This window comes from Leptidea sinapis, chromosome 14 (genome assembly GCF_905404315.1).
Source record: "Leptidea sinapis chromosome 14, ilLepSina1.1, whole genome shotgun sequence".
NCBI classification, from domain to species: domain Eukaryota; kingdom Metazoa; phylum Arthropoda; class Insecta; order Lepidoptera; family Pieridae; genus Leptidea; species Leptidea sinapis.
The window spans coordinates 1175345-1190858 of NC_066278.1; the positions used below are offsets into that span (position 1 = coordinate 1175345).

The 15514-nt window shown below is 34.3% G+C and overlaps 1 protein-coding gene across 1 annotated transcript in view; it reads left to right on the plus strand.

Moving 5' to 3' along the window:
• The window catches only part of LOC126968057 (apoptosis-stimulating of p53 protein 2), a 395431-nt gene that overhangs the window by 94061 nt on the left and 285856 nt on the right, over nucleotides 1-15514 (plus strand). Inside the window, exon 3 of the mRNA XM_050812856.1 lies at nucleotides 2018-2171. Coding sequence (XP_050668813.1) covers nucleotides 2018-2171 — 154 coding nt within the window. The remainder of the gene's footprint in view (nucleotides 1-2017; nucleotides 2172-15514) is intronic.

The following is a 15514-nucleotide window of genomic DNA, read 5'->3' on the forward strand; positions in this document are numbered from 1 at the left end:
GGTATAGTTCTTATAGTCTCGGAAAAAAGTGGCTGTGGCATATGGACGAACAGACAGACATGATGAATCTATAAGGGTTCCGTTTTTTGCCATTTGGCTACGGAACCCTAAAAACCTTAATAAATATATTAAAACAATGCTTTTTGAGGCTCAACAAAAGATTGAAAATTAATAATTTTATCGAACGTTCAATAGGATTATGACACGTTTTAAGTAATATAGGTTTATGCCTTCGATAAGCGTTTTAGTCTTGCTGACTCTACATAACTCCTGAAAACTTAAAATTTACATTAGAGTCTTTCACTACGGTCTAGATTCAATACGTTTTTTTTTCTACGCTCATACATTAGATTTGACAGTCGTTTATTCCCTCGGTGTAAAATCTACTGCTCCGATCAACTCAACCCCAATATTTGCATATAAGGAAATTGACTTGAGATGTCGCTCTTGTAAATCTACACAATTTGTTACGGACCTTCGAATGGTTCGATACTAGTCGGTACCCACACCGATAAATCGTGAGTAAAGCCGTATCGATAAGTAGTCAAATTTGTGATGTTCTATTCATCTGAGAGGATGAAATATATAATAGGTGCTTTGTAAGTTTAAAAAAGAAACAGAAAAGGAATTACAAGTACTTTTATTTCTTTAACGTGAATCCACACAGAGGAAATTCAAAAACCTTTTCGTAGAGGGAAAGATTGTAAGGTTTCAATTTCTCTTTGAATTGTCTTTCTTTACACTTGATAGCACTGAGGAGATGATTAAAATCTTTCTCGAAAAATATTATTTTATCTTTTATAACTGGCATGCAGTATCTTAGAAATTTCCCAGTAATTGTGGAATTCATAATATTGCTTCCAGGAAAATATGTAAAGTTATGTATGGTTTTTATATACGGCAGAGCAGACCATATTAGTTAGGGCTATTAATACTATTTATAACTTAGGCATAAGAGAATTATTAAGAGAAAAATTTTAAGAAAATATCATATTAAGTATTGCTTGTCAAATCTCCATATATTCTTGATAATATTCTGTATGTATTAGGCACATAGCACACAGGATGCCGGCTAGATTATGGGTACCACAACGGCGCCTATTTCTGCCGTGAGGCAGTAATCTGTAAACATTACTGTGTTTAGGTCTGAAGGGCGCCGTAGCTAGTGAAATTACTGGGCAAATGAGACTTAACATCTTACGTCTCAAGGTGACGAGCGCAATTGTAGTGCTGCTCAGAATTTTTGGGTTTTTCAAGAATCCTGAGCGGCACTGCATTGTAATGGGCAGGGCGTATCAATTACCATCAAATGAACGTCCTGCTCGTTTCGTCCCTTATTTTCATAAAAAAAAAAACTAGATGCAACTGTTGCCGATCGGTGGCTGACCGATGTATAGCTACTATAATAGCTAAAATATTACATTTTAATAAGCACACGAAAAAGGGATAGGGGGCAATTTAAAGCAATTAAACTTTTTTCACGTTGCAAGCCTTTCTTGCTGAACTCTCTTATGAAGTTTATTATAAGCTTTTAATGTGTCCAATTTTCATATTCAAATTTGTGTATTCAAAATAGGATGTGACATCACTTATTGAAAGTCAAAAACTACCACCCATTCCAAAACGAATGCCTCAGACCTGAGAAGAATGGGCGCAACAAATTCAGCGGGCTTTTTTTTCATCAAAAAATATGTTTACAAAGTAATATTCAACAATTAAACTTATTATTAAATAGCCTGAGGGCGGACGCTCCATTCCCAATCTGTAGTATCATTAAGAAAGTCATTTTAGTAACTTTTTACCACACAAACGTTTTATAACAATTCTTTTGAATAACGTAATACTTTTGTTTTGAACATTTTCTGGGATCTTGTTGTAAAAGCATATATATCGCCCCACAAAAGACTTACTAACTAGACTTAGCTGAGTAGTAGGTATTACAAGTTTATGTCTGCTCCTGGTGCTAACATTATGGTTATGACAGCAAATTCACTTATTACTCCGTTTTACTTTCCAGATTATAGTGAGAGTTTGGTGCGAAAGTGGCGCAGGCTGGTCTCCTACCGCAGTGCCTGTCACTCCACAGACCACCAGCAGAGATGTGCTGGAGTGTTGTCGGGAGCCGGGAGACGAGCCCTGTCTTCTGATAAGCGTGCATCCTCATCATGGAGGTAATGGAATCAACTGTTTATGAACTGCTATTCAGTTTAAGCCTTGCCATTAACTCGTATAGCCAAACAACATGCATGCATGCCTAATGCATAGTTGCACTTAGATCTGAAGTATACCAAGGATTAACCATTTTTAGACGGCATTTTTGTTTAATGAATAATACCGGCTAGATTATGGGTACCACAGAGGCGCCTATTTCTGCCGTGAAACAGTAATGTGTAAGCATTACTGTGTTTCGGTCTGAAGGGCGCCGTAGCTAGTGAAATTACTGGGCAAATGAGACTTGACATCTTATGCCTCAAGGTGACAAGGCGCAGTTGTAGTGCCGCTCAGAATTTGTGGTTTTTCAAAAATCATGAGCGGCACTACATTGTAATGGGCAGGGCGTATCAATTACCATCAACTAAACATCCTGCCCATCTCGTCCCTTATTTTCATAAAAAAAAACGACCTTTAGGCTGGAACTTAAACGGTTGGTGGTACTGCCCTGGTCGAACACTAGTTCCACTGCTATTAGCTTTAAACCGCTACCAGCTTTTATTTTCTGTACTTTCAAAAATTCATATTGTTTTTTAGTTAATATGAGCTAAAGGACTTGCCTTGTAAATTCGCAGAACCTGTGCTAAATTCTTGATAATGTTACGTATCTTCATAGGCACATAAGTGAAATTGGAACCAGGAACAAACATAAACTTAAAATGCCTACTACTCGGTTAAGCCTAAGTCGAGTTAGTAAGTCTTTTGTGGGATATTGCCTCTTGTTGTAAAAGCATAAATCTTTTACAACAAAATCCCAGATAATATTCAAATCAAATGTTTTCCGAAATTCAAAATAATTGTTAAAAAACGTTTGTGTGGGAAAGATTACTTTATCATAAATGAGTTTCTTAATGATACCACTGATTGGGAATAGAGCGACCACCCACAACCTCTTAAATAATACATTTTACTGTATGATTTTACATTGTAACCATTTTTTTTATAAAAAAAAAGAAGCCCGTTCAGTTTTTCTCACGTGTGAGGAGGTGTTTTCCTTTTGGAATGGGTGGTAGTTTTTGACTTTCAATAATTGATTTTATATCCTATTTTAAATAAAATTATTTGAATTTGAATTTAAAGAAGACTGCTCCTTCCAATGGATAGGAATACAATTTTATCAAGACATTACCTTAATAAACCTATGTTAGACTAGTAAGGCTATATAAACCAGCTTTGAATTAAGCTTTATTAGTACTACATCGAATAGCATTCTGCTGATTATATTTTTATTTCTAGCATTTCGATAAAGTTTAGCCAAAACGTACAACTATGTATCTTTGCTTCGCTACAAATAATCTCACTCGCAGTACCTTACTTCTAGTTGCTTGAAAAACATAAAAAAAATCGTAAATGTAAATTGACAAATGTGTAAAAATAAGTTATATATTTGTCTAAGTAACAGAACGTAAGTGAAGTGTGCTTAGTAACTGCTGTCGAATCTCACACGCGTGTCACATCTAAGACGTCTATGTTTTATTTAATTTAAAAATATCACGTAATGGCTACAGTTGCCGCGGAGGAGTCAATACTCGCGCGTCCAACTTGATTCTGTACAAAAACTTGAGTTGATGTAATTGCGCCCCTACGAAGGCAACCCGTGGGAAAGATATGTCCGAAATTTCATTTTCATTTGCCATCGCGAAGGAAATCTCAAACAGAATTTTAACATGCTCATGCTCCATATAGAGATAACTTAATTAACTTATGGATTGATTTATATTTTATGATATTACTGATTTTAATTTTATGTTATATATACGTTGTAACAGTCTTATTGTATCGCCATAATTATAAATATTGCTTTCGTTTTCAATTTTAATCAATTTAAACCAGGAAATACCAGCCTCATATTAAATATTGTAATAATCCTTATAAATTATGAGCGTTGTGAGTAAAAAAAATATGCATGTATTTATGCAAAACTTTTCGAAAAATGAAACATCAACTTGACACACATCTTTGAAAACTTTGATGGATGTTTTAATAATAGTGTATTTTTTCAATTTACGAGTAGTTATTGATAAAGGTGAATTGCGGTTTATGATTTATGACATATTGAAAATAAACTACTTACGAACGAGATCTAGCTGTTTCAAACCAATTTTCGGTGGAAGTTTGCATGGTAATGTACATCATATATTTTAGTTTTATCATTCTTTTATTTTAGGAGTTAAAGGGGGGTGGGGACACACATTTCACAACTTTGGAAGTGTCTTTCGCGCAAACTATTCAGTTTAGAAACAAAAGATATTAAAAAAGTGGCTGGGACATACGGACGGTCAGACAGGCAGACATGGCGAATCTATAAGGGTTCCGTTTTTAGCCATTTGGCTACGGAACCTTAAAAAGGGCTGCTTTTATTAACAGTTGTTGAGAGCAAGCTTTACTATTTCTATTTACAGAGTATATATTTTTCATTAATTATTTGCCTTCTTTGAACTTCACACAGTATTAAATTCAAGTAATAAATACGATAAAGTCATTTCTAAGAATAATTATTCAATAAAACAACCGCAATTATATTGTAAATAATCAGTTACCGCGTCAAAACGAAGGAAATTCATTAACATGAAAGATTTCGATCTCGTTACCGAGTTTGTGAAAGGGGTAAAGCCAATGTTCCCGACCACATTAACTTTACATCAGAACACATGCAATAGGAAATTGCAAGGTAACAACTGTAATTTGGTATAATGAGCTCTGTATTTGCGAATCGGGTAAGATTTGTCATAACTGTTGTGTAGCACGAATACATAACAAAGTAATGATAAGGCAACTATAAAGGAAAATATGATATGATTTCACTTATTGAAAGTCAAAAACTACCACCCATTCCAAAAAGTATGACTCAGATTTAAGTGGAACGGGCGCAACAAACTCAGCGGGGTTTTTTTTCATAAAAAATATGGTTACAAACTAACATTCTACAATTAAAATTATTATTTAATAGCCTGAGGGCGGTCGCTCCTTCACCACCTTTACCACACAAACGTTTATTTAACAAATCTTTTGAAATTTCGTAATACCTTTGTTTTAAATATTTTCTGGGATCTTGTTGTAAAAGCATGTACATCGCCCCACTAAAGATTTACTAACTCGACTTAGCCAAATAGTAGGCATTATAAGTTTATGTCTATTCCTGGTGTTAACATTATGGTTATGACGGGTCACCTGATGGTATGTAACCACAGCGGCCTATACTCTCTTGTTATGACAGAAAAATCATAAGAGCCTTGCTGACATCATAGCACCGATAGGACAGAACCAGCTCCTGCGTCCCGTAATCCCAGCGACGTATATCTTAGTCTCTCGCTTTCACCACACCACCAAGGCCTCCGACATTGTTCAGTACTTGGTGGAGAAGACAAGGTTCCGGTTGGGTGTCGAAAAGTTGGTGACGCGTCACGCAGTAGACTTCAACTCTTTTGTTGTTCGCGTCCCGACAGAACATATTTCAACCTTCCTGGACGTGCAGCTGTGGCCGAAGGGGGTCGTGTTCCGCAAGTATCGCGGACGTCGCCGATCGCCGGAAGCTACCGAACCCGCGCCTCACATCGCCGCGAAAATGTGACGTAGATTTAAGTTATATATCATATGTATGTTAGACTATAAGGTATTTATTTTATGGGCCATGTAGCCTGAAATAAAGGAATTATTATTATACCTGACATAAACGTACATATTAATACCAAAAGTAAAAGCACATTGGTACGTAGGATACCGAAACGGGGCACCGCGGTAAGAGTCAACGGCTCTACCTATTACGCTACCAACGCCTTGAAAAATGTTACCTCAAACTATATATATATACATATATAACAAAAGGCTAAAACATAACGGTATGATGCCACTGGCGGATAGAAGGATAGTGTTAGATCTTTTGTTTTTACACAATATTTTTAGCGGTAAAATAGATTCTCCAAACTATTCTTCAATCCATATTCAAAAAAAAACGTTCCTCCAAAATTAATAAGAAAAAATGCCTATTCGTTGTTTGTAGTACCACAATCTAGGACTAATCTGGGTCAAAACGCAACTATTTCTAGGCTCTGTAGGTCATACAACTCACTGGCCAAATCGCAGATCATTGATTTATTCATTCCGCTTGCTCAATATAAAAAGATAATACTTAGTTTAAACATGTGACTTAGAAACCTTGTTTTCTTATTTTTATTTTAAATTATATATTACAATATTTTTAGATTTTAGTTTATAAATTGTTAAAACTACTGTCCTATAAGCGTAGTAAAAATTATGAATGCTGTGGTAGCTTATAAGTGAATTAACTCTTATCCATTTTATTATTATATTTTAAGTTTAAGCATGTAAAGAGTGTAATTTGTTAGTTGCCCAAATGAATAAATAAATAAATATATTATGCATGTGTGTAGTTGTCTAACATCTGTAACTCATACAGTGAATGTCAACAGAATCATCGAGATTGATACAACTTTGCAAAATACAGGGTGGACCAAAAGTCCGTTTACATTTGAATCGGTTGCCGGGGTCTTCTGCTTTCCGGATCACCCAATGTCCCATCTGAGCTATTATAGTCATGTTTATAACGGTGAAATTTACCTTTGTATACTTATGTTATTGTAGCTGTTTCTCAGTAAAACACGGATAAAACTAGCTAGATCGATTTATCGTCCCCGAAATCCCCTGTTGGTGCCGATTCTGAGATTCAGATTATACATATATATATAATAAAGTATAATAAAGAACCTGCTGACAGACAGATGGTCGGACGGACAGAGGATTTTCCGTAAAAGGGTTTCCCATCTGGTATCGAAACTAAAAAAAAAAAAACATTTCTTGAGTTAAGTAACCAATTGAGCAAAAACTGGATCGGCCTGCCAGCCTATAAGAAAAAAATAAATCGTGTGTACGTAAACTTAATAGCCCCTTTGTTTCTGTTCAATTATTATAATACACTCATGTTTCGCATAATAAATAGCGAGAAAATTGTTTTATAACACCGCGTCGTAAAGTTCCTTTGAAATAATTTTCTAAATTGCGCTTGCGCAGGCTAATAATTGCTCTCATTTTTTATGAAGGCGCTTTCGATAAGACTTGAATGTTTTTAATAGGTTAGTTAAATACTCTCAGTACGCTACGATAAATGTGAGAATCCTGATCATTTTACAATCTTTATATATATATAAGAGATTTCCACGTATATAGTCACTCATCACGATATCTCTGGAACCATAAGAGCTTAAGACTTGAAATTCGGAAGGAATATTCTTTTCACCAAGTAGAGGTCTCCGGATTTTACGAAATTCCATCCGCAAGACTTTGTTTTTAATATGAACAGAACAACGTCTGTCGGGGCAGCTAGTTCTATATATATATACAAGAGATTTCCACCTATGTATTTACTCATCACGATATCTCTGAAACCATAAGGCGTAGAGACATGAAATTTGGTAAGAATATTCTTATCGCCGAGTAGAAGTCAGCTAAGAACGAATTTGATTTCACACACAAGAGTTTTTTTTATCATGACCGGAAGAACGTCTATCGGGTCAGCAAGTTATATATATACTAGCTGACCCAGCAAACCGTTGTATTGCCGATATTAAAATCGCGATACAAAAGTAACTGTTGATCGTAGATAGGTGAAAATTTGAAGTTGTATGTATTTTTTAATGCTGACTCATAATCAAACAAATTAAAAAAATGTCAAAAAAATTCAAAAAAAAATTTCGTGTGGACCACCCTTAGCATTTATGGGTATGAAAAATAGATGTTGGCCGATTCTCAGACCTACTCAATATGCTCACAAAATTTCATGAGAATCGGTCAAGCCGTTTCGGAGGAGTACGGGAACGAACATTGTGACATGAGAATTTTATATATAAGATTATTATATGATATAGTTAATTATATATAGGTAATAACATTATACAGTTAATTATTTATAATTATATTTTGAAAAATGCAGATTTTAAAGTATTTATAAAATAAACTACGATTAAAAAAACCGATTTTAAAAACTGAAAAGTATCAAATAACTAAAAATTTAATTTAATACACCTCTTATGCAAACCTTTACCCTAAATATTAATCGCTCAAAGTCACGCGTGGCGAGTATTTTTTTACATTTGGCTTGGTTATACCGTAGTTTTTTTTTTTATTTTTTATGTTGTAGTGTCTGTTAATAATAATATATAATCAACCTGAATGAAAACTCCAAAAAAAGTCGTACATAGAAAACAATTAAGTTATAGGTCATAGCCAGGTAGACGAAAATTTTCATATAAATGTTCATAAAATGAAAACTACTGGGCCAAACTAGGTAACATTTTTATGGGACCAAATGGCATCTATTTCGCGTCAAACAAAAGAAGAATTACGTAAATCGGATCTCAGAGTAATCGGTGTACATACATAAAAAAAATACCGTTCGAATTGATAACCTCCACCTGTTTGAAGTCGGTTAAAAACTTAGATAACATGATAAACTTAGATATTACGGACTTTTATACGATCATCCATGTCATATTTTCTTTTTTAGGGGTTATGTTTCGAAAATTTTCTTCACAGTGGTAACTATCATAAATAAAAAGAAACCTTTATAAAAAAATTTGCTCCAGTCAGTCGTTGCTTCTTGAGAAGGAATTCTTTCACCACGAAAAAGTTGTCCCAATCGCTAAAATGGTAGTCGGTTGATCTAAGTCTGCTGAGTAAGGAGGCTGTCGGAGGGTTTCTAAATGTAGGTCCTGTAGAGTTAATACGGTTTCTCGAGCTATGTGAGATTTGTCACCTTCTGCAAATATATAATGCGGAAATTTAACCTCATATGGAGTACTGTTCATTTGCACCGCATACAACGAAGAGTGGCTCGAATCATCGACGATCAAGTCATGCGTAGAGATGTGGGTTCTCTCTGCATGTTCGATCGCATTCATTACGGGGTACTCAGAGAAGCACCACCGGACATTACGTCAAATTGCAAAATACCACCCGCATCACGTTGACGCCTCGCATTCCATAACCGCGCGTTGCAAGAAAATTCTTGCCTCGCACAGCCACTTTGTGATATGACTTATGGGCCATCAAGAAAAGAGCATTCTCCCACCTTACAGGCCAGCAACGCATCTGATGATTTTGCGGATGTCCAAGGGCGGCTGCCTCACCACTCCCCATCCCGTGGGCCTCTAACTGACTCCTGACTGTTCCGTTGTATGCTACGGAACCCTTAATGAGTCAGTTTTCTTTGTAGCAGCTAACCCATTATCTCTTTACATACATCGAGAAGAGCTCAGTCAAGAAGAAGAAGTAAATCAGTCATAAGATAAAAACCAGTCTTATAATAAAAAATCCCTCAGTTGTCGTCGTAAAGTAGAGATGGCATATTAAGTGGGTTTTTATCGTGTTCACTGATCGCCTTATTCAAACAATAGCGAAAGCTTCTGTTTGTGAATAGGGCCGTCGAAATAATGAGCCCAGTTGGGAATGCTAAAGATGAAACTCAACTTATTTTCTTTTACAATTTAGACGACGAACGAGCGCTGATAATTTCGACAAGTGTAATGAAGGCGCGATGTTCTCTTTAAAGGCATTCTTTCGTTAATTTGTTTTTCTTCCTTGTTTGATATTAAGCTATGTAGCATAAATTAATTTTATATATTTCGTAGCAAATTATCAGTCAAATGATTTTTATGGAAGTCAAACAGAATGTAAATACTATGTAATAAAGGGCTAGTTATGAAACGTTTAGTGAGATTTGACATAAGTACAAATATATATATACAAATACAAATATATATTTATTACAACAAAATACAAAATATACAATATCAGTGTTGGGGTCTCCTTTTAAGCAAAGAGTTGCCTGTAGTAGGAGGCCCCGCTCTTCGATAGCAAAAACATAATAATATAATGTAATAATAAACAAGATGACCTAAAAGTTAACATAAATATAATAGACAAAGAGAAAGACTACTAACAATAAGAACATAATAAAAATTGTTTTATTTGTAATCTAAACTTAATGTGCTGTATGTGTGTGGGTGTGTGTATTTATGTATGTGGACGTGTGTGTGATTATATGTATTGGTGAGTGTGTGTGTGGGTGTGTGTGTGTTAGTTTGAAAGAACACTTTGGGCCTCATTCACCATGTCCAAGTAAAGCTGTGATGAGTAACTTCTTAATTAACGTTTATTGGAAGCTACATGTTATGAGTATCTTTTACCATTTACACAAGCGAAAATTATGTCTTGATTAACTTCTGATTGGTTAAGTGAGTAATGAATCTATCACGCGTCATATTAGTTAAATTTTACGTCAAATGTCACTTGTCACTTGTCAAACGTCATTCCAGATAGTTATTTAAGATTTTGTTGAATGTTGAGCGTTAATTTCTACGTTCGTTTAAACTAGAAAGCATATGGAAATAGTACAATACGGTTTTTGTTATTTAGTGGTTACTTGTGTGAATATCATTATTATGGGTAAAATTAAAAGAGAGAGAAGTGCATACTTTACACGAGAGGGATATTTTGGTATTATTAAATAGAAATATGGTGATATCTTGGAATTTAAATATACGCATACTTGGTATTTGATCGATGGAAGAATAATCTAACTGGTCCAATTGATGATCAATCAAATAAATCCATATTTAATAATTTATTTTTATGCTACCTCTGAAATTCGTTGAAAGATGCATAAAACAACAACTGATAATAATAGTAGGCACATAAAATGATAAGATGTTCAGCCATTTAGATGGCACCGAGCACGGTCTCCTCAGCATCCTCTGTATCACAATGGCAGAGGTCTTAATGCCAGCTGATATAACTTAATTATGTCCTCAGACGTAGTTGACTTGGCCCTGGACATTGACCATTTGTCAATATCCAAGGCCGTTATTATTAAGAATGCAGAGGAGTGTAATCGGTATTTCACACAAGGCAAGAACGACTCACTGACTCTAATGACACAAAATATTAGAAGCATATATAGGAATATTGATGAACTAAATGTTTTGTTAACAAGAATGAAGTTAAGTATTAATATCATCATACTTACAGAGTGCTGGCTTTGTAGTGATAGGGCAAACCCAGTGCTTTCTGGATATAAATCGTACAAGACATCACGACTACTAAACCAAAATGACGGACTAGTGACGTACGTTAAAACTGAATTGTCTTTTTCAGTAAGCGAGCCCAATCTCATTGAGGCGAACTGTCTGACTCTTACATCTGGTGATACATACATAATCTGTATCTATAGGCCGCCAGCTTTTAGAGATACAAGCAATTTCATTTCATCACTGGATGCATTATTGATACAGCATAAAATGTATAACAATATAATTATTGTAGGGGACATCAATATAAGTATCAGTCCTGATAATATCACTACCAAAGGACAATCGGACGAATTTTTATCTCTAGTTGCTAGCCATGTTATTCTACCAGGACATACCTTATGTTTTCAACCATAAACAATAGCTGCTTAGATCACATTTTGCTTAAAACTCGATGTGACAATATTGTGGCTGTGATTAAGACATACATTACGGATCATGCGTCAGTCCTACTTAACATCTCAAAAACTATTATAAGACATAATATTGAATATAAATCTGTAAAAAGAATTAATTATGAAGCTGCACTAGCAGAGCTACTAACCACGGACTGGAATTTCATTACTGATTCTGCAGATGCTAATATAGCAACGAATATGTTTCTCAGCTACTTATCAAATGTAATCAAACAACATACTGTGGTAAAGAAAGTTACAAGCGCTAAAAGAAAAATAAAGCCCTGGATAACCCCAGGGCTAATAAGATCAATCAGGAAGCGAGACAATCTGCATAAAAAGTGTCGTAAAGCTCCTAATAATATTGAGTTGCAAAAAACTAACAGAATTTATCGAAACATGTGTAACTCTATCCTCAAAGCAGCCAAACGGAAATACGAAAGGCAATTACAAAATAATTCCGTACATAAAACTAAAGATATGTGGGATAATATAAAACGAATTTGCAATATTGGTAGTGGTAACTAGTAGTACGAATGTAAGGAACTATTAAGCTTATCATCTTCTCCAATCGATTCTGTAAATATTGTAAACAAATACTTCGCCACAGTAGGATCCTCACTTGCAGCAGATATATCTGCTAGTCTCTCAACAGAACTAATGGTGAAAAAAGACAGTGAAAAATCTACTAAAACTCCTGAATCATCGTTTGCTCTCTTTCTTGTAAATGAATCCGAAATTATCAGCACAATAAATTCACTCAAATCTCAAAGCGCTCCAGGATGGGACGGAATACCAAACGACTTTTATAAAAATACTAAATTTGCTATTTGCAAACCCATTTCCCCACTGCATTGAAAAAATCTATTATATGTCCCATTTATAAAGGTGGAGATAGAGATAGTGCTTAGAACTATCGCCCAATTTCTTTACTTCTTGCACTAACCAAGATTATAGAAAAGATCATAAACAAAAAATTGGTGATATACCTAGAGAGTAAAAACGTGTTATCGAAAAATCAGTTTGGTTTCCGGCCCAAAAAATCAACTTTTACCGCAGTAACAAAAATAACCTATGATTTAGTTAATAACCTGGATACAGGTAAAAAGTGTTTGGGCGTTTTCCTAGATCTCACGAAGGCATTTTGCTCCCAACCTTTTACATAAACTAGAGCAACTCGGTATAAGGGGTTTTCAGCTTAAACTTTATGAAAGGTACCTTACAAAACGCAAACAAGCGGTTAAAATTGACCAATATCTAAGTGACGAGGTCTATGTTGACTGTGGAGTTCCGCAAGGAAGCATACTCAGGCCAACGCTCTTCACTATAGCAGCTAAGATATTAACGAACTCTGTAACATGCAATTACCTAACACTGTCATCTCAACATATGCAGACGACACTGCATTAATATTTTCAGGAAGTACATGGACAGACGTTAAGGAAATAGCAGAAAGAGGGTTATGCAAAGTATCTAATTGGCTGAGGCGCAACATATTGACCCTAAATGTAAATAAAACGAAGTATGTCCCCTTCTCAATTTCAACCAGAAACAATCCTGATCAGGACTATCAGATTAAAATACATTCATGTATACATTTACCTGGTCGATCTGACTATTGCAACTGTCCAAATATCCAAAAAGCTGACCATATTAAATACCTAGGAGTCTATCTAGACAGACACCTGAGATGGGACATACATATCGATACAGAATTAGGAAACTAATATATATTTTTAAAAGCTTACGACATGTCGCAAATCCGGAACTTATAAAAAAATTTATGTGTCCCTGGTACAATCGCTATTAATATATTGCCTACCGGTATGGGGAGGAGTCCCGAAATCACACCTAATAAGTATCCCACAAAGCAGCTGTATCGTGAAAATAGGCTAATGAGCGTGAGACAGTTGTATATTTTACATGTGCTTCTATATCAACATAATGAACTCCCATATAACACAATACGCGAACAAATGAAGCAAAAAAGGCTCCGACATAATGTCTGTCAAATACCATCAAACAAAACAAAATTTACTAGTAAACAAATCCCTTTCTTATCAAATTCTCTATATAATAAAATAAATAAAGATCTAAACATTTTTGAAATGACCACAAATAAACTCAAACATGAAGTTCAAAACTGGTTTCTAACAAAAGACTATAGAGAAACTGAAGAATTGTTAGAAATTATAACGTAATACATTTAAAATATAACATGACTCTTCTTAGTAAGTAAAACTACTTTAGGATCAAAAAATAAAATCCACCTTAAAAAAAAAAAGAAAAAAAAAATATTTTAATAATTTACAACATAAAACTGCATCTTGTCGCATCTAGTAGCTGCTAATACTGTGTTGATTCATGTCGGTATCAACTCACTTATTGTTTTATTGAGGGTACATGTAATTTTGCTACAACAGCGAAGTACAATTTATTTTGTGCAATGATTACCATTTTTATTAGAAACTGTGGTAATAATGTAGTGTGTTTGATTATCAATTGGTAGACATACTGTTATTTAATTAAGTGTAACAAACAGGTTAGCTACCTAACTACCCAACTGCCGGAATGGTCTGGGTATGTACCGAAAGTAATTCTGCTTTAATTAAATATCACATTACACGTATCATTTACATTACATCAGTTGACCTAAATAATTAATATACTATATTATTTATTAATACTTATATTTCAATAGGTTTAGGATACATTTAAACTTGTTTAATTTAAAACTATATTACCTAGTTTTAAATATAATTTAGATACCTTACGTTACTAATTAGCAAATAAGCACATATTCTTTTAGAAAATATTATATCTATCTATATTCCATACATATAAAGAAATATACAATCATATACCTTCACTAGTATGTATATAATTATCTGGTGGTATACATATCGACCTACATATTTACTCATTACTACTCATACCTTTAAATTAATTATATACTATATTATATTACTTATTTATTTATCCTCTCAAAATTATTAAACTACTACTCATTTTGTGCATTATAATAGTCAGTACTAATATCCTAAACACAGGGAAACTTAGTTAGGAGTTAGAGCTCAGCCATGTACTAGTAGATTGTTGTCATAATGTAGACTACATACCTACCACTCCAGCAAAATATCAATTTTCTGGGAAGGCACCAGCTTTTATGTCTGCTTCACATAAAACCTACTGTCTGTATGTGCCTAGGTTCTTTAAGAAGTCCTAGCAAAAAAACTTCGTACCTACTTGTCTAGATGCACTTACCAAACATAAGTATGTAGGCTTCTTCTTAATGTTTGTATCTAAAGGTTGTGATGTATAATGTTGTGTAGTAGGTATTATGAGTATGTAGTAGCATGTACATGGCTTTTTTTGTATAATACGTTTTTCTTTTGAGACAAAATAAAATATTTGTATTTGTATTATACAGTAAGGCCGCACGTTTTTCACTTGCAAACGTTGTTTTGATGTGAGGTACATGAGCAACAGTGTGTTTCATTCTTTTATGTAGTAAAGTACTATTGTTAGGAATAGTTTTATGTATTTTTAATACCGTATGTACTATATACAACTTTGTAACGGTCAATAAGTTACTATCAGAATAGAGTCGCCATTTCTTAAAGTACATATTTTTAATTAAAACACGTTGCGCCCTTTCAAGTTCAAAATTTTTTTTTATTATTAATACGTATGAAAAAGTAATAGCAATATGGCAACGTAGTATAATCCGGCTAAGTTTGAAAGCGAACAGTTGCTTCAAACATAGTGGATTTCGGCTATCTCCGTTTTTTCCTACATTATAGCCGT